General features: G+C 46.4%; 1 protein-coding gene across 4 annotated transcripts in view; it reads right to left on the bottom strand.

The window, feature by feature from the left end:
• Window positions 1-23,898, bottom strand: part of RAB11FIP4 (RAB11 family interacting protein 4) — a 1,742,713-nt gene that overhangs the window by 53,065 nt on the left and 1,665,750 nt on the right. For all 4 annotated transcript variants that reach the window (XM_069654951.1, XM_069654954.1, XM_069654955.1 and 1 more), the window contains 2 exons: window positions 7,493-7,528; window positions 4,463-4,562 (listed from right to left, as the gene is read on the bottom strand). In XM_069654951.1, the coding sequence (XP_069511052.1) occupies window positions 4,463-4,562; window positions 7,493-7,528 (136 nt within the window). The remainder of the gene's footprint in view (window positions 1-4,462; window positions 4,563-7,492; window positions 7,529-23,898) is intronic.

Raw genomic sequence — 23,898 nt, 5'->3', positions numbered from 1 at the left:
ATGCGCAAAATGCATGACCAACTACTTGCAGTCCATAGCCTAATTCTGAATAAAGCTTTCAGATTATAATGAAAGGATATTTGATAGGTGAAGTCCATAAATGGCTAAATTAAATGTTAAAAAGTGTGGACTTGTATAAAGAACGAACACTATTGACATAGTCTTCCATATGGTACATAAGGGGCTTTCAGCCTAAGGTTCTGTTCCGAATAGAACATGAGGTTATGATGTTAATGTTAATGTTAAAGGACATTTGTACCGCGCACTATCAACACCGGAGTGGTCCCCTGGCGCTCTGGCAGCTCTGAAAAAGGGGAGGAGAAGGGGTGGGTTAGTGGGAATAAGCTGGAAAAGTGCAAGAGAGCAGTGATGTGCTGTTGGCAGCCTCAGCCCGGTTGGTCCGTCGGCTGTGCTTGGGGTGTTTTATGGTCCATAGTCGTCGTGTGCTGTTGTGCAAGTCTATGTGTGGTTTGTTTTGTTGTTGCATTGTTGTGAAGTTTGTGCGGATTGCTGCGTTTAAGGCTTGTGGTTGTGTTTGGTTATAGTTTGAGAGGTGTATGTAGAGCGATGGAATTGTTAGTTGGTTGGTTAGTTGGCATTGCTGTCCTTGCAATTGTGGGATTCTATCTAGGTCCGGTACATGCTAACAGTCACATTTCTATCTAGATGCTGCGCGAGCTAGGTTCATAATTCTAATTGTGGTGCATGCTAAGAATCACATATGCTAACAATCACATTTCTGAAATTCCATCTAGGTGTGGTATTTGCTAACAGTCATATTTCTATCTAGATGCAACGCGGGCTAAGCTTGAGAATTCCATCTAAGTGTGGCCTATGCTAACAATCACATTTCTGTCTAGATTTGGCGCAGACTAAGTTTAAGAATTCATCTAAGTGTGGCCTATGCTAACAATCACATTTCTGTTTAGATTTGGCGCAGACTAAGCTTAAGAATTCATCTAAGTGTGGCATATGCTAACAATCACATTTCTGTCTAGATTTGGCGCAGACTAAGCTTAAGAATTCATCTAAGTGTGGCATATGCTAACAATCACATTTCTGTCTAGATTTGGCGCAGACTAAGCTTGAGAATTCATCTAAGTGTGGCCTATGCTAACAATCACATTTCTGTCTAGATTTGGCGCAGACTAAACTTGAGAGTTCATCTAAGTGTGGCATATGCTAACAATCACATTTCTGTTTAGATTTGGCGCAGACTAAACTTGAGAAATTCCATCTAAGTGCGGCATATGCTAGCAGTCACATTTTGTCTAGATTTGGTGCAGGCTAATCTTTGTGGTTCTCTCGGGGTATGGTACTGGTTAACATTATACTGCAGGCCATTGAAAGGTAAGTTAGAGTGGCAGGAGCTTTCTGGAGTAGAGTAATTGCTCTACTCCCCACCCATGCCAGCACTTACAGTTTTGTCGGTGTCTGGTGGCTTCATTGGCTTCCCCTGCTGACACCTGCAGACACTCTCTGGAGCCGCCATAGTGGGAGCCGCCCTTGGCCTTGGGGCCCTTAGCCGCTAGCAGGGGCTGCCGGGCAGAGGGCTGCCCTGGGAGGGCTGGTTATGAGATGAGGGGCAGCCAATCACTGCCCGTGGGCGGGATGGGAGGCGGGTTGGAGGGGGAGAGACCAGGAAATGGTGGCTGGGGTTCGTAGGGAATCCAGACACTTTTTAAAGTGTTTTTTTCCCAAAATGGGCGCCGCGCCTCGCTGCTCCACTCACCTGCCTCTGTAATGAGAAATGGAGCTGGTGGGAGCATGCGAGCATTGGGTCCCGCTGCTGCACGCTAGGCAGCCAATCACTGCCCGTGGGCGGGATGGGAGGCGGGTTGGAGGGGAGAGATCAGAAAATGGTGGCTAGGGCTCGTAAGGAATCCAGACACTTTTTAAAGTGTTTTTTTTCCAAAATGGGCGCCGCGCCTCACTGCTCCACTCACCTGCCTCCGTAATGTGACACAAGGGATTTGTAAAGAGTGAACTGAGGGTTACAGAAAGGGTGCTGGGGTAGCAGAAGCTGCTCAGATCTGCAATAGGCTGAATGGCCGAGGGAAGCTAGAGGAGGAGAAGCAGGGCTGGGTGGAGCAACTGAAGAGTAAGGTCTTCATGGGCTTCTGCAGTGCAGGCTGGAAAGGTGACCCCTAGTCAGGGTGCATAGCAATACAAGGATACTGTCACAGGAGAAGAGCATGGCGACAACAGGACACCCATTCCAGAGAAAGGCCCTTCCTGATTGTTGCGCTCAGCAATGACATATTATTGTTTTTTTATTTTTTATTTATTTATTTAACATATGGCTCATACCAGGTGAACAGTGGTTTTTGAGCAGTGTGTCTTAGACTGAAGGGCTCTGGAACCACAAGCCATGCATCTTAACTTCTAAGGGCCTAATTCACTGAAGTGTTTTATAATGTCAAAACCCCATTGGAAAATGCTCTGTGAATAAGGGCCTCAGTGTTTACAACGCATTTTCGTTGGCAATGGTGCTTGCTCCTACTGACTCTTTACCTCGGGTGCACAGGTCTGAATTGTTAATGATGTTGTGACTCATGCAGAGAATTTGAATCTGTTACAGGACTGGGAACACATAAATGCCCATGATATGTTACGATATTTTAGGGGACATTTGTAAAGCACACTGTTCACTATTTGCATGCCCCCTGGTACTGACAGATGCCCAGGAGAGTGAAAAGAGATTCTGCCTGTGGTGTGTTATCTTTTGGGAACTCCCCAAAGAGAGGCTTGAGCAGAGTTGTTGCTGCCCCAGCACCACAATTCTTGGGGATCAGTGTTTGTGTGAGTTTCCCAGTGTTGTCGTTGGTCCAGGTCCCTTAGTTTATGGTGCCAAGTTTCTGTCAAACTCAGCATTTTACAGAAACGGGTGGGTGGCTGTCAAACCAGGACAGCCAGCCCCCCAGTGGGAACTAGTTCCATTCGGGCACTCAGGCAGAGAAAGGGCAGGAGATTGAATACCTCCTCATCCACTTCTTACCTGCCCAGACACACTGGAGCCTAGGCGAGGCGCCCAAGGGTTCCAGCCAAAGGCAAAACACACACACAGACCTCCCCCTCCCAGAATGGTAGAAGGGCTAACAAAGAACAACCTCGATACAAAAGGTTAAAAAAGAAAGGAGCCGCCATGTTAGAACATAGGTGACCCCATTGTGCACAACCAAGACTGGCAATACAGTCTGCGTAAATAGCACAATATTTGGTAGAACATGTCCACTGCCACCAGTCATAACAATAGGGTTGTGTATGTGAATAAAAGGTCACAGGAGCAGTGAAAAGGGGAATACCCTTAGCACTCCACATAAGGTAGTGTGTGCTAATCTCTCATAGTATAAGGTTTTAGGAAGGATAAGAAGTATCCCTCTATCCTTAAGAACTGTAGTTTACAAAGGATAAGGAAAGAATCTCAGAGGAGAACCCAAAGGGTTCCCAGCAACACTGCACATACGGAGCTGTGGGCTGCAAAAGTTAAACACAGATGCCTTTAAAGACATTTGGAGGAAAGCAAACTCCATAGTAAAGGTAAAACACAGAGAACAGAGTTCTAAAAGTCAGAGCACATAAGAATGAATGAGGGGGAAAAGGTTCCTTGCATTCAGGATAGAAAGAAAAAGGTCCAGAAGTCCAGCAAAAAATGATGGGGGTCGCACTAGGAGAGGGGGTGAAGGATAAAAACGATACATTTGCCTAACAGTATTGCACTCTGGGCAAAACATAAATGGCATGTTGTCAATGAATGGGCTGAAATGCGAGGGAAACCTCGAATGGAAATGTATGGGGAATTCGAGGCATTCTAATGCCATGTGGGATCATGGGTACCGGCACAAGTAGAGTAGGGATAGAGTGACAGGAACGTCCAGGTTTGTTCGATTTCAAGAAAATGTATGTGTAATACTCTAAACTGAACACTGGATGGTGCCCTATGCAAAGCATGTGATTTTAAGCAGATTCAAAAGCCTCACAAATATATATGTATGTAGATGTGCATTCTAGAAGTGAGGGGTTTTCCCTTTAGAGGATATGTATACATGTGTGAGATGGGGAATGCAGACATTTCTGACCCCTACCAAAGTACAGCAGACACCCGGCTGCCTTGCTTTGTTTACATGTATGCTCCGTACTGTTTAAGGGCTTTATCATAATACATTGATTTACTGGGTTTCATCCAAACATTGTGTATGGTACCAGTGTTTAATTTAACAAGACTAGGATGAGAAGTTGCCTCTGGTTAAAAAAAAAGAGTGATTCCATTTCTATGGGCGTCCAAACATGTAAATGACTTTCATGATAATGGAAGGTGCTCATTATGTGGGATACCAACACAAACACAACACAAACTCACATGCAGCCAGAGGGCAGAGGAGCCACACTGAGTCTGTTTGCCGTTTGTGACATTGCAGCGTGAACTAGTACATTGACATTGCTAGTAAAGTGGGCGTCTCACCTTCTCCGTGATGTCATTTTCACAGGAGTCGATGCTGTCCCTGAACAGGTCTTCCGTGCTGCCGTTGCTGCTACTGAAATTGCTATTATGAAAGAGTTGTCTGTAAGAATGCAGAAGGAGAGGTTATCAGAAGACTTCAGTGAAAATCAGTTAAGCAAAGTATACAGAGAAAAAACACATACAGCTGTCAATCAAACCGCTGTGATACAATCTGTACAGCATTGTTGTGCTGCGAGTGATGTCTGGGGATTATCAATGATGTTTTACAAAATGCATCTCTTCAGGAGAGCCTGAGTCCACACATGTGCACACACACATGTCTATAGAGCTACACGCACACCACATCCAAGCCTATGCACCCTCACACTCACTATTGTGCGCGCCACACACACACACACACACACACACACCCCATCCTCCTTCCGGCACTCCTGCAAATCTCCATTCTGTGGCGTGAGGTAACAACATATTTTGCTGATGCTCGAAAGTGAGCTATGCCAAATGTACACATAGCACTGAAAGGCACAAAGTATAATCACTTGCTCTTTGGTGGCAATGAAGGATGCCCATTTACTCATATAGGGCTGAATACCTCTTTGGATCTTTTTATGAAACATTTTTTTAAAACATTAGAGTGAAGTTGTACTTTTTAAAGACACAATGTCACAAGAGATCTTCAAAAACACTTAGTTGTTGGAAAAAGCTCCCGAAGCAGGTTGAGTCCCATAACCAAGGTGTTTTTCCTTTCAAATGTAGGCAGACATTTAATATTCAAACTGCATTTACTATACTTACCAATGACCCATTTCATGAATACTTTGGTGGGCATTTTGATGAACACAATTCTAAAAATAAAAATAGTAGGAATCCCCACCCAGCCATCTGTATATGGTACCCAATCAGCAAGGGTTGGCTGGCAATGTGGTCAATTTTTAGCCTCTGTCATAATAAAGTACTTGGGGTTTAGTAAAAATGTGCATATGTCAACCAACATTGCAACATTACATCCCAAATTTCCAATGCATTTTATTTAGAAAGACCATTGATGTATTAAATGACTTAGTCTGCAGGGGATAGATGGTTGAAAACGAACTGGACAAAGTCCATCTGTCTGATTCTATTTTATCAGACTGCGGCAATGGTCTTATTCTCATTGACAACAGAAGTAATTTTAAAGGATTTCTTAACTGATGTCGACACTGTGTTTCGCCCTTTTATCCTGGAGCACACACTATCCCACGTGTCTCTCCATATAGATTTTATCTACAGCCTTCAACAGGATTTAGGAGCTTCTTATTAAAGGCTCCACTTCTTCGCCTTCGTTTTGTTCGCTGCAATGTTGCTTAATCATAACTGTTTTCTGTGAAAGTAGCACAATTCTGCTCACCATAGATTCTCTAATGGCAAACAAATACATTTCAAATATTTGCAAAAATGTGGGAGCCCCTCTGCTGAGAAGGAATAAGGACAAATACGTTAACTCTAAAATTATTCCCTGAATTTCCAGCAAACAGTGATTTATCTTTGAATCTCGAAACTAATTGTGTCTCTTCATATTGAACGAAATGGCTACATTTCTCCTCAATGTGATTTCTTCACATTAAATATTAGATCGAGAACACAAGGAAACCTAACGTGCAGTTGGTGCACACACAATGTACAAATAATGTTCTGCTGCTTTTAATATAGCCAGAAAACTTTGTCATTTTGGAAGGGCTTCAGTTTCATACAGAATGCAACAGCAGACGTCCTCCACTGGCACATTGAAGAACTGTGCAGCCCCTGTCTCCTGGCCCTCAAGCAAACCTGGGAGCATCCAATCCTGGCCTAGGACAGGGACAGTTCCCATGGAAACTACCAACCCCATAACCCCCAGCCTGCTGCGTAGAGAGGGGCACTGCCCCTGCTAAATAAAATTGATAAGAACAGGAGAGGGGCCACACCCTGAGTTCCTTGATCACTAAGAGACACAGACACCAGACTGAATAATATGGGGATCCCAACGGGGACCGCTCTTTATTTAATAAAAACACTCATTCCTTTTCCCTTTGCCCTAGGAGTCCCCTGGCGCGAGCTCCAACTGACTTGGAACCCGCTACATCAGCTCACCCTGCCCTGGAGGGGTTTCAGGGACCCTTAGGGCGAGTCTGTCGCTACAGACCCCCTACCTAACCTCAGGTACCAAGTACCACCCACATGGATTGTGAGGCCAGAGGTTGGTCTCTTTGAAAGGTCCCATCAAGCTGGGTGGCCTCAGGCCGGAGTACCTCCCCTCGACCCCTATTTAAAATAATGGCCATCTTTACATCCTACCCCTACTTAACTTGCGCCCTAATGCTTACCTGAACTCTATACCACCCCCTATTTAACATTTAGCCTACATAACGATACTAGGTGTTCCCTCAGGGGACAAACATGCAGCCGCACTAGCTGGACCTAGTGGGGCCACGGGCTATCTCTGCAAATTGCCTCAGTTGAATGTTGTGTTTCCACATAAAATACCTCAGTGAATTAGGTGCCTGCCCATGACTTCAGTATTCAGCTTGTAGGCCACAGGTTCATTTCCCTGAAGGGGTGAGTTAGCTCTTCATCCTCTCAAGGTTGATAAATTAAGTACTATTAAATTGAATATTAGCACCCATAACAGGTGGAGCAACCAATCAGGTTGCTCCAAACAGGGGTATCTGACTGAAAAAAACTGTATTCTAGGCAAGCTCTGAGTGGGGTGTGTTGCACTTGTCAATATCCCTTCCATTTTTTCTTTAGAAAATTACTTTTCCTCTTCTCTCTTCGTTCCCCTTAGCTTCTGGGATGTGGTAGTCCTTCGTCCCTCTTGTGTATGTTGATGAGGGCAGAAGGGCTATCACAACTCTGGAGTGAAGAGGAAGGAGGAGAAGTTACATATTTTTGATTTTCTGTTGATGGCATTAGCACCCATCGCTAGCTCCCATTTTACTTGCTTATTTTTGTAAAATGTACATTATGTTGAATTTCATTGAGATGAAAGTAACATATTGTAATGTGTCTTACCTTCCAAAGGCAGTGCTTGATATCTTTCTATTTGGACTACAGAGGGAGACAAAAGAAAAAGTATATGTTAAATATAATTTTGCTTGCTGAGTCACCAATAAAACAGTTGATAATGGCTCTACATGCACTAAAGCGAAACCACGCTGATGCTTAATCTGTAAACCTGGATTACTGCGCGCTTCATCTAGTTCATTAACTCGTGTAGGTAGAAAGTAACTAGTTAGCTACTTGGCTTGTGGCCATAAAGTGAGCATGTATTTCCCTCTACTTGACTCCTTCTTCGGATCAGCCTGTATTGTGTACACCGTAGCATTCTTTCTTTGTGCACAGGTGTAATTCTCTTCACGATGCACAGTAAGGTTTATCTGGCTACTCCAAGTAGTACCCTTCGCTGTGAATATGCCAGCGAGGATACACCTGGCACACTCATCTCACTGGAGAATGAAATGTCCTACACTGCGTGCGGGGCCAACCCGGGAGCAAGGAAGCAATGTGCCGCGGGAAGGCGTGTTGCTACTGGGATGGAGGAAGGTGGGTCAGGCTTGGTGAGGCCGGGTCTGGTGGAGAGTGGGGGCATGAGTTACTGGGGAGCAGGAAAAAGACAGGAGGCGGGGATGGCCTTGAAAGACAGCGAAGTGTGACAAACACACCGTAGGCAGACACACCCACCCACAAGCGATAGGCATAAAAAGGTAGAGGAAGGCATGATTCTGCTTGTAGAATGACAATGGCATAAGGTGCAGCAGGTGTTATTACACCAATAGGAACACAGATCCAAGGCGTACAGCATCTTCCTTTGAGCTGCACACATTTCGGAACACTGAAGCTATCTTCCCAAGGCTCCTAGCCAAGCTCCAAAGCTATTGGGGGCCTAGGATTAATGCACCACATATGTTTCGGCAGGCTGAAGAGCATCCTCGGTCACATCCCAGGTGCCCACTGAAAATGTACATTAAATGTGATAAGTAGTAGAATGCCTTCATGGGGTTCACATTGGTTTCTACTAAGTACTCTTTGCATGAGTAACTCTACTGTGAGCAGGCTGGTGCCACATTGATGCACAAGGTTAGGTCGCCCTCATTGTTATGAAGGACTTGACGCACCAATGTGACTTAGCAAAGTGTACTTATTATATTAACTGACACATAAGATCCTATCTGAACAATTACATTGAGGCCTTTAGAAACAGAGGTACGTCATCTGAAGTAGCCCCTTATCACAAGTGTTGGGATTAGGAAACATCTTTGAAGCATAGCAGTAAAAAGGGTGTGATTTTTCAACATGTCGATTCTCGCAAATCGAAAGTGGTTGCGGTTAGGAACTGGGGAAATTCCACCTCGGTGTGCTTACTTGACACTTACACCATCTGGTGTATGTGTTCCAATCATTTCAAATCCATGTATTCTAATGGCAGCACCTATTCTCAAAATAACCTATTTTCCCCAAGTTATTTGTAGAGGAGTAGATGTGCACATCACCGATAGACCCCAACCCCTCGCCTCCGACCTATTGGATGAGCAACAGGAAGACACTGTGCATGACACCTGGTATTATTCCAATACCGCATTGAGTGTATGAGAGACGTTATGCACTCAGACAACCGCACCAAATGCACCCTCGAACTGAAGTGGCAGCAGGAACTTTGCAGACACCACTGAATATCGAGGAGCTGTAAACAGAACCTGACAGGTGCAAAGTGATGTCATAAGGAGAAGATACAATGATGCACTGAAACGATATAAGAATACTTAAAGAACAAACACAACATCCATACACAATAGATAAGCTGCGAGGTAATCAATCAAAATGGAGATGTGTGCTGTCTTCTGAACACAGGTTTCAAGAAGATAAGGAAGGTGGTGGATATAATGGTCATGGGGAGACAGCAACTTGTCAGGAAAGGTCCCTTTTGGGCAATAGGTCAGACCTGAGTAAGTCAGATACAAATACTGAACATGGTTATGCCTGCCTTCTCAGGACATTTGGAAGCTATGGAGATATGAAAATCCACAAAAATCCCAGGGGCAAACAGAAAGGTTTTCCTTCTCCAACACGACACTCATGTGCATAATTAACTTCATTTTGACGGCGCTAAAACCCTAGAATCAATAGCTTAGTGTCTTGAGGCCTTATCTAACTCAATATTATGTTTGCATTTTCACTATTGTCACTAGTTAAAGAAAAGCAAACCCTTTCTGCTACAAAATATGGTCCCTTTGGCGATGCTGCCAATTTTACCCATAGTCTACACTGAGGGAATGCCTCATTAGAGACTAAATGGCTGCTTGGAAACTTTGTAGTGGGTGGTAAAGGCATCTGATCTATGCTATTGACGTCTCAGCTGCCTTTAATGACCAGTACAGCCCTCCCTTGTGGGCATTAAAGCAATTAGCACGCTGGTGATAATAGAGTACTTTTTATTTCCATGGCAGCCATGAGGGTAGCAACTACAGCAACAACGCATAGGGCCCGCAGTGAGAGCCAGGAGCAGGTAAATGGATTAGACAGGAGGTGCATAGAGCCCCTCAGATGGCCAGAAATGCAGAGCAATACTTGCAGTTATTCCCTACATTCTGAGCCATCTGATTGGCTCAGATGCACCACGCAGGTTCTAATACTGTCTCTGTAGAAATCTTTTTTGTTGCAGTCTACAGGCTGCAAGACTGACTTTGGCCCTGAACAGGGCAAACACGTTTCCGAAGGCCTCACATCTTTAGAATCACTTCTACTGGAGACTACTATAACATCCAAAATTCTAACAGTCTTTGAAATATACATGAAAGAATGTAAAAAAAAAAAAGGATTTGGTAAGATGGTAGACACATATCAGATCTTTAACTACTAGATGGCAGGCTAGCCAGAAACAGGAGCTCAATTTTCACAACAAACAGTCCAAGCCTGTAGAAGATTCTGTCAAGTCACTGAAGAAGAGCCCTGCCCAATCCTGATCACCAACAGCTATTGGAGGCGCTTTGTTTCAATCAGCAAACAGGATGCTGTCCAGCTTTAATTAATGAATTCATGTATCTTTTATAACACGCTTAATATCAAAGACCAGTCTCCAAGGACGGGACTTGAATTTGAACCGGTGTTGCTCCGCATTGTCTTGCTTCCAAGACAAACGCGTCGCGCCCCTGAGCTATCCTTCCAGCTTGGGTGACCTTTGTAGAGTTGCTTACCTCTGCAATTGTGTCTCACGCTTGGGGCTTCAGAAAGACCATGTGGGGTCCCATTACAGAAATGAGTGGTAGGGGCCTGCAGGGGACTAAGTCAGTTATTGACTTGCGGCCTCCTACCCCCCCATTACTGTAGAATGGCGATACCATCAGGAGGGTCATCGGTCAGAGTCCCGGCCTGGTACGGCCAGCCTGAGTGGAATAGGCAGGGTCACCTTATCAATGCTAATTCAAACCACCACCCAGAACCACCGGCACCAAATGCAGGTTCGGTGCTATGGAGCCTGCGGTAAATGAAACAAATCTATCCAACTTTAAACTCACTGGAGTCTAAAAGTGTGTGCTTTTTTCAGGGGCACCTACGAGTCTCAAAGTGACCAATAACAAGAGGGGGTTCATAGCAACCCCTCTTTTTTAGAGAGTCACAAGGTCCCTTCACCGCGGGGCTGCATAGGTACACTGAATAATAAGGTATGCAAAATACTGCACAGTGAACAAAAAAATTGAATAGAACGTTGAGAGAAAAAAAATTGATGATCCTAGCTTTTAATATGGATCTATTTTCTAAAAAATGAAGTTAGCTTAATGAAGTGAAAAGACACAATAAGAAGGTCAAACACAGTGGTGGCCTGGCTTACAGGGAACTCTGGACATGTCCCACTGGCCTCTGTGCCAGGGGCCTCCTTTCTGCGCTTTTCTGCCTTTCTTGCCCTCTGTCGCATGCATTTCTCCCATTGCCCCCCATCCCTTTGCAGAAAATAATGCGTTCTAAAGCTTACAATATGTATTATTCACTTGAACAAATGCTTGACCATATTTCATTTTTTTTCTCATATTTAACTACTTTTTCATCCCTGTTTTGGAACAATGGTGCTATACAAATTGCCAGTTTTTACCCTTTTTTCAAATGGTTTTGATGGGAAAAAACCTACCTAGAGGGGCGGGGCTTGCTTGCGTGGTGTAATATGGGGCCACTTTGAATGTCCAGGGCCACTGTTGTATCCCAGTCCATTCTACCCCCGGTCATGAATAACAGTATTCACCATCTGACCGAGACAAATGTGCAATGAACATAAACAAAAGACCGGCAACAGAGCGGGAATGGCATCTGGGTAGGGAGCCTCAGACCAGAGAAAGGGGGCCCTTCAAAAGCATGCAGCATGACTTAAAAAAGTGAGAACACTGTCCAAAGTGCCCCGTTTTTTATATGGATGTTCAGGTAGAATATTCAGGGGTACGAAGGATTCCCCCACATTAAATAGAAATATTGGGACAAATGTCGTTATTTTTCCTTCCTTCATTATTACTTATATTAGTTTACATGAGAAATTCGTTTTTCCCATCTCTTCACATTTACTACGGGATCAGTGGAGTATTTTTCACATGATATTTTAACATCGAACCTTGGGCTCCTGATGGCCCCCCTGCCCTGGCAGAGTAACTTCCGACCAGCACTCCCTGGAACCGCCAGGTGGAAATGGCAGGGCTGAGTGGAATTGCTTCCTGTACTCCCACTACGCCCGGGCTTTACCACCTAGCAGAAATAATTACGGTCGACCATGGCGGATAAACATTATTATGTAATGAAGCATGTGATGTTATAAATACGTTCTATTTTTACACTACTGCCTAATCATTGGCTGGCACAGCATTGGCTAAAATGGCATGGGGTAGACAGAAAGTACTGAATGGGGTTTGTATGTATTTGATGTATACAGTGGAAATGTGGCTGGAAAGGAATGGAGCTTTGTACATAGGAGTAGCACCCAGTGGGTTAACAAACAGGTCGTGGGGCGGGGGCATATGGGTAGGGCAAAAACGGGAGGTGCAGAGCTTCAGGGGTCTAGAAGTAGGGTTGAGTGGACAATCAGCAATTGGCGAAATGTTAGTCTTCAGGTTCATGCTGAGGTATAGATTGGAATGGGGCAGCTTTCTCCGTGTTGGTACCTTGTTGCAGAGACACAGTGCATAGTAAGAAAAAGCGTGCTTGCTATTTTTTTTCCTTGTTGCAGCTCTTTGCTCCTCGTTTAGTGTAGTCATGGCTTCAGGTGAGCTTCTCGGCCAGGTAGTGTGGTGTTTTGGTTGTGACTGTTTTGTAAGTGACTCTCTTCTACATGATGCATCCTTGTAAGTGTAGCCAGTGCAGATCCGCGAGTATTGGAGTTGTGGTGTTACATTTTCATTGTCTCTTGATGAGGTGTCCGGCAGCATGTTGGATGGCTTTCAGAGGAGACAAAGTGGTATGTGGGGTTCCTGCAGATGGGACGTTATTACCGTCCATGTGGGAGATGGGCAAGGCTGCTATGAAACTTTGTGCTGGTGTGAAAGGCCTGACTCTCTAGAGGCTGTGTGGGCCTTCTCGGCAATGTGTGCTTTGAGTGAGAGGTCACAGGTAATAGGAAAGTTGAATGATTTTGCACTGGATAAGCGTTGAGGTATGAATCCTGTCAGTCTGCCAGTTCTGGTTTGGGTATGCTTGGTTTCCTAGCAAAGAACAAGTTACTTTCTTACCTGGTAACGTTCTTTCGATTGGATGTTCCTCCGACGTATTCCACATCTATGACAGGTAATCACCACAGCTGTGCTGCTTCGGAAAATCTTCGGCGTCTGCGTCCTGCATCGATAACATCGACACGCTGTCCTCGAGGGCCTCCGTCGAGCCAACGTCACCGGATGTTATAAGTAGGACGCACGACGCCCGTAGCCTCAGTTGTAGTTTTTTCCCAGAACGTGTGGCACCAATCTTCTGCCAGTATGACTACAGAAAGCCTTGAGGAAACGTAAGCTGGAATCGCATAAGAAATTCTGTAGAGGGGCAGGCTGGGAGGGTGCAATGTGGAATATGTCGGAGGAACATCCCATTGAAAGAACGTTACCAGGTAAGAAAGTAACTTGTTCTTCAAGGGGATTGTGTCCTCCGATGTATTCCACATCTATGACAGACTCCCAAAGCAGTACCAACGTATGGAGGTGGGAAAAGAATTTAGGACTTTAGAATGCCCAATTAAATTGCAGAATAGAGGACCGCCTTGCCAAAGGCCAAATCTTGCCCATGGATAGAATCCAGGGTGTAGTGTTTTACAAAAGTATGGACAGAGGCCCATGTGGCTGCTCACAGATGTTACGAATGGGAGCACCCCTCTGCAGCGCAGTAGAGGCAGCCATACCCCTAGTAGAATGGGCCCGTAGGCCTACCCGAGGATCCTTACCAGCCAGACGGTAGCATTCAGAGATTGTCAAGATAATCCATCTGGAAAAGGTCTGCTTAGTAACAGCTTGACCCAAACCCCTTCCAGCGTATCCTACAAAGAGCTGATCGTCCACTCTGACCCGGGACATGCGTGAGATGTAGAAACTTAAAGCTCTCCTAGGATCCAACCTATGGAGCCTCTCCTCTTCCTTACCAGGATGTGGAGGAGGATAGAACGCCAGAGGAATGACCTTCTGTCTCAAATGAAAGTCCGACACAACCTTCAGAAGAAAAGAAGGATGAACCCTGAGGACAACCCTGTCCTTAAGGAACACTGTGTAAGGTGGCTTGGCGGATAGTGCCTGCAACTCACTCACTCTGCGAGCGGAAGTAACCGCAACCAAAAATACAGTTTTAAAGGTCAATAGTCTCAAATGACAAGAATGTAAGGGCTCAAACGGAGCTTCCATTAGGAATTTCAGAACTAAGTTCAAATCCCAACCGGGCACCTGGAATTCAGACGGTGGAAACACATTAGTCAGCCCTTTCAGAAACTGAGAAATCAAAGGAATCTTAAAATAGGAACACTCCTCAGACGAGCGCTTAAATATGGACAGCGCCGCCAGGTAACCCTTAATGGTACCCACTTTCAGGCCCTTGTGGGCTAACGAAAGCAAAAAAGACAGAACCACAGGAATGGCACATGAAAAAGGATCTACATTCTTTAACCTGCACCAGTCGCAGAACCTTCTCCAACGGCAACGGTACAGGGACTTTGTTGCAGGCCTTCTGGCCGAAAGCAACGACTCCATCACGTCTTCAGGGAGTTCCAATCCCTGTACCTCAACCTTTCAGAAACCAAGCATGTAGGTTGAGAGACTTGACCTGTGGATGGAGAACCCGACCCTCTCCCGTGAGAGCAGATCGTCTCGATAGGGAAGATGGCGTGGAGGGCAGATGGACATGTCAAGAAGGTCCGGTTACCATGCTCTCCTGGCCCATGCCAGAGCAATGAGGATCATTCGGGAACCGAACCTCCGCAACCTCCGCAGCACTTGCGGAAAGACGGGGACTGGAGGAAATGCGGACAGCAGTGGGAAGGACCACTCCACTACGAACGCGTCCCCTAAGGCTCCTCTTGGAGGAAATTCCCATGAGCAGAATCTTTCACAGTTCCGGTTGACACTGGTGGCGAAGAGATCCACTTGTGGGGTCCGCCAAAGGGCGAAGATCTCCAGGAGAATCTCCTGAGCCAGGTCCAACTCGTGAGAGACCGTGCTCTGCCTGCTCAAAGCGTCCGCCGCCTCGTTTTCGTCTCCGGCCAGATGAACTGCCGAGATCAAAATTTCCTGCTGGATGGCCCAGAACCAGAGCTGCATCCCCTCTCTGCACAGAGAGAGAGACCCTGCCCCCCCCTTTTTGTTGAGGTAGTGCATGGCCACTGTGTTGTCCGTCAGAATCAGGACATTCTTCCCCCGCACAGATGGCAGAAAAACCTTCAGGGCTAGCCTGACGGCCCTCAGCTCTAACAAATTGATATGGAATCTGGACTCCGACGGAGACCAACGTCTGCTGACTGTCAACTCATTGGCATGAGCTCCCCATCCCGTGAGGGATGCGTCCGTCACGATCGTCACCTCCGGCCAAGTTAGCCAAAATGGAGCCCCCTTCAGCAGATTTCCTTCAATGGCACACCACAGAAGATCCTGTGCGACCGAGGGTGGCACCTGAACGGGATCCGACATCCTGTCGGAGGCTTGTGACCACTGCATCTTGAGAGCCCACTGCAGAGATCTCATCCGCAGCCTGGCCTCTGGCACCAGAAGAATGCAGGATGCCATGAGGCCGAGCAACCTGAAGAACTCCAACGCCGGGAGACTCTGGGCACGTTGAAACTTGTCCACCATCTGCAGAATGTGATGAGCCTCACCTGGGAGGTTAACACTGCCCCAGAGATGTGTCGAGCACTGCCAATGTACTTGAGCCACTGGGTAGGTGTCAAGTGGGACTTCTTTAAGTTGAAGGAGAAGCCCAGCCTGTGAAGGAAGTGGCAGGTGACCGACAGATCATCCAGGACTTGCTCGGGAGAGCGCGGCCTGATCAACCAATCATCCAGGTAGGGGTAGATGTGAATCCCCCCCTTTCCTGAGATACGCTGCCACCACCACCACCATGAGCTTGGTGAAGACCCTCGGGCGGAGGTCAATCCGAATGGCAGGACCCGAAACTGAAAATGCAAGTCACCAACCGCAAACCTCAGGAACTTCATGTGCTTGGGATGAATCGGCACATGAAAGTAAGCATCCTTTAGGTCGAGAGACACCAACCAGTCCTGAAGTTGAAGGGCCTGGAGGACTTGAGAAAGAGTAACCATCTTGAACTTGTCCTTCCTGAGGAGCTTGTTCAAACCAAGCAAGTCCATGATGGGTCTCAATACCCCGTCTTTTTACGGGATCAAAAAATATGGGGAATACCATCCCTTGTTCCTCTCCGCTACAGGCACCAGTTCTATGGCGCCTTTGTCCAGCAGGGATTTGATCTCCTGCGCAAGGAGTGGATCCGGACTCTTCAAAGAGAGCTTCCCTGGTGGATTGTCGTGAGGCCTCTGCCGGAAAGGAAGACAGTAGCTGTGGGCTATGATCTCCAGAACCCACACATCTGAAGTAATGGCACACCATTCTACAAGATGCTGTGCCAGCCTTCCCCCAACCGGCGAATCATGGGACATGGCCTAATGACTGAGCTGAAGCGGTTGCAGCAGTGCCCGAGGGCAAAGAGGCAACTGCCCGAGTGGCTTTGGCACCTCAAGTACCTTGTTTTCCACCTCTGGTACTCCTACGTTGGCCCCTTTTACTGGCCGCCCCCCTCGATCTACCAAAGAACGAGTAGTATCGAAAGGAACCTGCCCTCCATTGCTGTCCCCTAGGACAAAAAGGCAGAGGTTGACCCATTGCAGCGCTCAACGACTTCGCTGCAGCTTTGAATGTCTGCAACCTCTCAATGCTCTCGTCAGCCTTGCTGCCAAAACGATGGTCACCATCAAAGTGCATGTTCAGAAGCCGGGCCTGTAAATCAGGAGCAAACCCCGACTTCCGCAACCAAGCAAACCTGTGCATCACGGTGCTCGCCGCCATGGACCGGCTGACACAGTCTGCCACGTCCAGACCCGACTGAACGGATTCACACATGGCATCCTTGCCATCCTGAACGCGGGCAAGAAACCCATCCCGTTCCTCCCCTTCGGGAATATGTTCAGCCGCCAAAGATACACAATTCCACAGAGTGTAAGTGAATCTTGCCAAGGCACAAACTGAGTTGGCTGCCTTTAAAGCCATACCCCCAGATGAAAACACTTTCTTTGCCCAACCGTCGAAACGCTTGTCGTCCCTATCAGGAGGGATGGTAGGGTACGACGCCTGCTTCTCTGGGGCCATAGCTGCCTGCACCACCAAACTCTCCCGAGTGGGGTTCAAAGTCAAATAGCCGGGGTTGCCACTGGCTGGACGGTATTTTTTGGGCAACAACTTATTCACTCCCGGGAGACTCTCCGGAGTAGTCCAAGCCGCCTTCTTTGTAAGGCCATATGAAATGACAAGACCGGGTCAGTGGGTGGACCTTGGTCCAAGATATCTGTCAGGTCATCCTGCAGAAAATCCACGGGTGGAGCAGACCACCCCAAATACTCTGTCACCCTCGACATGAGACGCCTGTAAGAAGATTTGGCGTGAGTACCAGGCTCAGGCCTACCAAATTCAACCTCCGGGGAGGTGTCCAGACCACTGGGGTCATGCAATGATTGATGCAGGTCTTCCAATTGGCTATGACCAGACAGCAGGTTATCAGGAACCTCCTGAGGAACCAGACCTTCCACATCCGACCCTTCATCCACCTCAGAGATATAATCCAGAGGCTGGAACAAATCCCTGGATGAGGGCACAGAAAAAGGCTCAAACACAGGCTTCACTGACTTACTCAGTGCCTTCCTCGGGGTTTCCACTGGTCTCCGGGGTACCTCCGATAAAGCCTCCTCAAAAGGCATTGAAGGCATCGCCAAACGCGACAACAACAGCTTCGAGGCCGGAGCCCCGAGCGTGTCCTTCGACGGCCTTGGCGCCGATGGCGTTGATGACTTCCTCGGAGGCGGAGCCTCGAGAGAGTCCCTCGACGGACATGGCGCTGATGGCATCGAGGTCTTCTTAGAAGACCTCACAGGATCCAACGGTCTCGATGGTGTCAAGGACCGGGACCTGGAACGGGCAAGTCTAGAGCAATTTACCTTGTCCGATCGGGACCTCGACGGCTCCCGATGATCGCGCTGACCGCCCGAGCCCAAAAGCATGCAAGCGGCAGCCCTAGCGCGTTCCTTGCTGGCTTCTTTCAAAGGCGCGGACTGGACCGAGCTCCGAGATTCAAAAATCGCCATCATCTCCTTGCGAAATGCATCCCATTCCGCCGGAGAAGAATGCTTGTTGGGACAAGCTACCCGCCGTCTGGCGGAGTCCTCGGACGAGGCTGGGGAAGGCGACTGGTGACAGTGCTTCCACAAATGCCTAGAAGAGGCAGAGGAATGGCGGGAACGACTCCGGGACCGAGACCCCCTGGACATACGCCGACGCGCAGAGTCGCCCCTTGAATCGTCGGTCGAAAGCCCAGCGGATTTTTTTTTCCACTACCGCAAGGCCTTCGATGTCAAAGACTGGCAATCGTCACAGTCATCAGTGGCATGGTCCTTGCCGAGGCACCATAAGCAGACGTTGTGCGGGTCCGTAAGCGACATCTTGGAACCGTAGTCCCGACACTTCTTGAAGCCCGACCGCAGGGTAGAAGAAGATGAACACATGATTTTTCACAAACCAAGAACGAAGAACCGATTCAATCAGGAGAAGAACAGAGGCACGCCGAAATTCCAAAGCAAACAAGTTCGCTGAAAAAATGGAACTGAGGCTACGGGCATCGTGCGTCCTACTTATAACATCCGGTGATGTCGGCTCGACGGAGGCCCTCGAGGACAGCGTATGGACATCATTGACGCCGACACCGAAAAGTTTCCGAAGCAGCACAGCTGTGGTGATTACCTGTCATAGATGTGGAATACGTCGAAGGACACAATACCCTCGAAAGATCATTTGGTCCTTGTCAGGGTCTCCATGATAGGGCGAGGGACAGACAGTGCTTGTCCAGATGGATTTTGTTGATGCAAATATATTTTGGGATGTAGCTGTGGTAAATATTAACTATGGACTTTATGCCAGACCCTAAATATCCCAAGCAATGTTATTTTTACAAAAGAAGTATTTAAAATACCATGTTTTACCATTACCACCACACTTAAAATGGGGCCCTCAGTCGTAGTGCATCCTAAAAGGCACACAATAGTTTGATCTCGCCCACACAGAAGGCACAGAAACATGAACGTTAACTGGTAAAGCATAATAGTGAGTGGTGATTCATTATTGACCTCTTCTCAGCAAATCAGAATGTTCGGAATGCAGTCAATAACTACTGAAATTACCTACAATCTAGATATCTGACTTTAGAAGCAGCAGGGAAACAAAGAAAAACACGTCAATTAATTCAAGAAACAACAATGAAATTTCCCAGCAATATTTCTTTCAACAAGACATTCCAACCTAATTATACACTACATGGCGAAAGCTAAAAGACGGAACAATGCTTTGACTTTTGCAAAGAACAATCTTTCACTATAACATTGCACCTAAAGCAACCTCATGCTAAAATTGTCACAGTTCAACCTCAACCAAGTTTGCAATTAAAGTGCTTACCTAATATAGACGGCCTAGCTATTTAAATGGTACACATTTAAAATGACATTCAATTTACCAACAAGTTTTGTGCACTTTATTATTAAACTAACAGGTTTGCTTGACCACCACATCTCCAAACCATGTATTGCTACGAGCACTATGTCTCGGGATGATAGCTCAGGGGCAACGTGCTCGCCTTGGAAGCAAGACGACATGGAGCAACACAGGTTCAATCCCCGGGTCCGCGCCTAGAAACCTCTCGGTATTAAGTGCCTTATAATATAGCATATCATGTGCCAACAGCCTTATTGACCTCAGGAGGGGTTATTATCGGTTAGGTTAATGACCCTTCCTTTCCCAATTGAGGGCATAACTTTGGTTGAGGACATAATCATTCCCTCAGTCTATAAGGCTATAGTCTTTGAAACTGAGACATCATGTTAATGTTAAAGGGTATGTGTACTGTGCACTGTCACCACCGGAGTGTGATCCCCAGGTGCTGTGGCGGATCTGAAGGAGGGTGTGAAAAGAAACAGGAGAGGTGTGGGGGGGTTAGTAGGGTATAGTGGGAATAAAAAAGTGAGAGTTGTGGTGTGCTGTTGGCAGCTTCCTTTAGGTTTCCACCATTTGCTGAGTTTAGGTGTGATTTCTGGGTCGGTGCGATTCCCATGTGGTGTTGTGTCGGTTTATGTGTTGTTTGTATGTTGTTGCAGTGTGGTGAAGTACATGCAGATTGCTGTGCAGGGAGGTGGTTGTGGGAATTTCTGTATGACACTTGTATGTGGAAAGTTGAGGGTTTGCAGTTGGGGTAGCAGGTGTTTCCTTACCTCTTTGCTCTGGGTTCTTGCGCTCAACATCTATGACCATACTCTGTTTTTGATCTTGTTTGGCAGCCTAGTTGGCACGCCCGTTGCAGAGTGGTAGTTTTCCCCTGAAGATATCTAGTGGTATTTGGAGATGGGTGATGGAGGCGTGTTGTTCTCATCCTGGGGTCGGATGGTTGGGTTGGGAGATTGTTACTGTCCTTCCCTGGCCATCTAGTGGGGCTTCTTTACCTACCGTGGTTTTCCTCTACAAGCTAATGTGTGGATACGAGTGGTCTGGGCCTCCTCCCCTCACCCTCCGGTTAGAGATGATTAATTTAGGGATTATGGGTCCCTCCCTGGGCTTCCTGTTTCCAGTTGGGTCTATGTTTCCTAGTCATTTCCTTTTGGTTTGGGGTTTGAGTATTTTTCTGAATTTTCATGTGATCCCTTGTAAATCATGAACAGTGTAAGCCAAGGCAGCCCATTTACCAATCAGCTCGGAGAATAAAGCATTCCTAATGGAATAACAGCAATCAGCAAACAACTGATTGTGGCTGTGGCTTTAGGAATGTGAAACTTCGAAAATGTGCCCGATAAAATGCTTTGGAGACTGTGACTAAAGAAATGAGGAGAGCCCAATGGATATTTACAAGAGGATAATGATAGGATACCAAAGAACTCTACAGTGAGGAGATGTGCCGCGCATTAAGATCAGGACACAGATCATTAGCTTCCATGTTTGCGGTATGTGCAGGGCCCAGTGTTATAATATGGATAGAATGATGCCACGAGCAGGCATCATCGTGTTCACCGAGAAGTTCCAGGTAACCAAGAGTCATCACTCCTTTCTGACTGTGCCTGCAGCACAGGTGCACTACACATCATAGCTGAGTGTTTATACAATGAAGGGCTCGAGCCTGTCTTTTCTACATTTTGGAAAAAAGTAAAGTGATAATGGCCATTCCTTTTGAGAAATGGACTGCATCCGCTTTGAAGTTAGGACAAGTTGTCTTCTGGGAGCCACTGCAACCAAGGGCTCTTCTTATTCAGGGTGGGCCATGGGCTACCAAAGGCAGCAGCCGCCTCCTGTGACCTTTGGTTTCTGTCAGCAAATGTTTGCTGACTTCAAAACTGCAGGATTAGGATATAATTATACATTTACCACGTCACAAATAGAGGCTTATAAAGCATCAGAGTAAACTGCAATATCATAAATTGTATATATTTTTAAGATAACTGCCGCTATTGGGCTTTTCATATTGGTGGGTGTAATGTGTTTTTTACCATCAAAAGAGGCGCCCCCACTTTTAATTTTTAAAGATCAAAAACAAAACGACTGCACTGTACATTGTCGGAGGCACAACAACAATTAACCCCTTTTTTCAAAATGGCATGCACTGAACAAAAACATCCGTGTCAGGACGGGATTGCCAGATTACCAGTGGAAAGTCAAGGGCGCAGATGTGGGTGATTTGGGGTGAGCTTTGTAATGGAGGAGGAATGATCAGTATACGACTCTATGGCGACGTTTGCCGTTCAGTGCCCCATGGACACCAGCTGCAACAGGTGCTGCTCTTAAGGGTTTCCAGCCTGTGATGGGTGATGCTTGTATAGGAGGGCAACAACACACAGACAACATGTAAACCTGAGAAACTGACAATCATTCGGGCTTCTTATAGGAAAAAGATGTGATGTTTGATGTAAAGCCCTTTCTTTGCTGGGTGAGGCTGGACTGGACAACCTATAAAACAAGAAAATCCAGTCACGTTTTTGAAAATGAACAGAAACTATGCAAAATCCAGCAAGGTTGTTATGTAGGAGAGAATGTTCTGTGAATTATTCTGCACCATAAACACCTTGCTGGATTTTGCTATTTGATGGGTGGATGAGACGTGTCTGGGCTGGGTAAAACATTCAGTGAGATTTTGGTAATGGGACGAACGAAGCCACAACAATCTATTAATTTCAATTGTCCACAGTTAGGCGGGGCCAAGTAATAACAATGTTTATAGTCAATTTCCCAAACCTCCCTTCAATTAAAGCCAGAAGTAGTTAATTTCAGTAGTTAAAGAAGTAGTTAATTTCAGGCTGACATCCTTCTATATTGCAGCTATTAAAACAATTACAACATACGAATACAAATTGCATTTATATAATTGATGATATATTAATAGTAACTGTGATCAATTTATTTTCAAGGGCAGAGTGTGTCATGCAAATCAAGTACTATTGAAATCGTAATTTTATGGGGGGGCAGGGGTGTTTGTCTTCCCCAACTTTCATGGCACACCGTTTTGTCTGCATTCATTTGGGTGGGGCATCTTTTCTTCAGGTGTCATGTCCCCCCCCAACATTTTTAGCAAGTTACTCCACTGGGCAGATGGAAAGAGAACAGGCCTCCATTCTCCTGTTCACTGGCAAACCATAGACTAACATTACAAATCTGTGTGATAGTGGCGGCACTTGTCCACAGGAATTAGGGGAGGCGTACTGCAGACACACAAACACACTTAAAGCTTCTTTTATGGGTTCTGTAGCAAGGTGGTAATTCCTTAACTCTGAAATAAATGAGTGTGGCTTTCAACAATGGCATAGGACCTGATTCACACAAAAAATGTAATTCTCTTGTCATGAGCCATTGAATGGGCATGGCCAGCTGATATCTGCACGCTCGAGCCCAGTGCTCATTTGTATTATTATTTGTGCTTTGTATTTATCTGAAGAACAGGGATGTTGATCATAAATGACTATGAACAGGTGACTAACAAAGGTAACAATAACCTGAGGGGTCAAGTGCTTCAAACTAAAGAGGAGTGCTGTATAAATATTCACGATGGTCTTATTAAGCCTCACCAGAGGGAGCAGTGGGGTCAGGAAGGGAAGATGGTGGCAAGGGCACTGAGCGGTCAGGTGCTCTAAACTAAAGAGGAATGCTGTATACATATACACAATGGTCTTATTAAGCCTCACCAGAGGGAGCAGTGGGGTCAGGAAGGGAAGATGGTGGCGAGGGCAAAGGGTGTTTGCTCTATAGCAAGTGAAGTTGAAGCTGAGCTTTGAAGGGATCCACCGTTGGGCTGGCTCTGTAATGGGCAACAATATACAGTGGAGCGGGCTGAGTAGGGAGAAAGAGCGAAAGCGAAAAGAGGCACAGGGGGAGCATAGGACAGTGAGTAGACACAGACACAATCGTAGATGCTGAAGAGCTGGAGCTTTGAACGCGTTGTATAGTAGGAGACGTAGGAGAAGAAACGTTCAAAGGCAGCTCTTGTGCATGGAGGGCCAGCAACAGGTTGTGGCTAGGTAGAAGTGAGGGAGGATCTGAGTAGGTAGTAAAGAATGCAGTAGAAACGATGATGACTTTGTCTAGAGTGGGGAAAGAGTAGAGAGGAAGGCCAAAGAGCATGCTTCAGCAGTAGTCATGTTTGTGAGCATGAGCGTGGAGATGAGAGTTTTCATAGAGTTGATA

The sequence above is a fragment of the Ambystoma mexicanum genome, chromosome 3q (genome assembly GCF_040938575.1).
Source record: "Ambystoma mexicanum isolate Mex_15411 chromosome 3q, UKY_AmexF1_1, whole genome shotgun sequence".
Classification (NCBI taxonomy): Eukaryota; Metazoa; Chordata; class Amphibia; order Caudata; family Ambystomatidae; genus Ambystoma; species Ambystoma mexicanum.
Note: the sequence above shows the minus strand (reverse complement) of the source record. Positions and strands in the feature narration are given on the sequence as shown.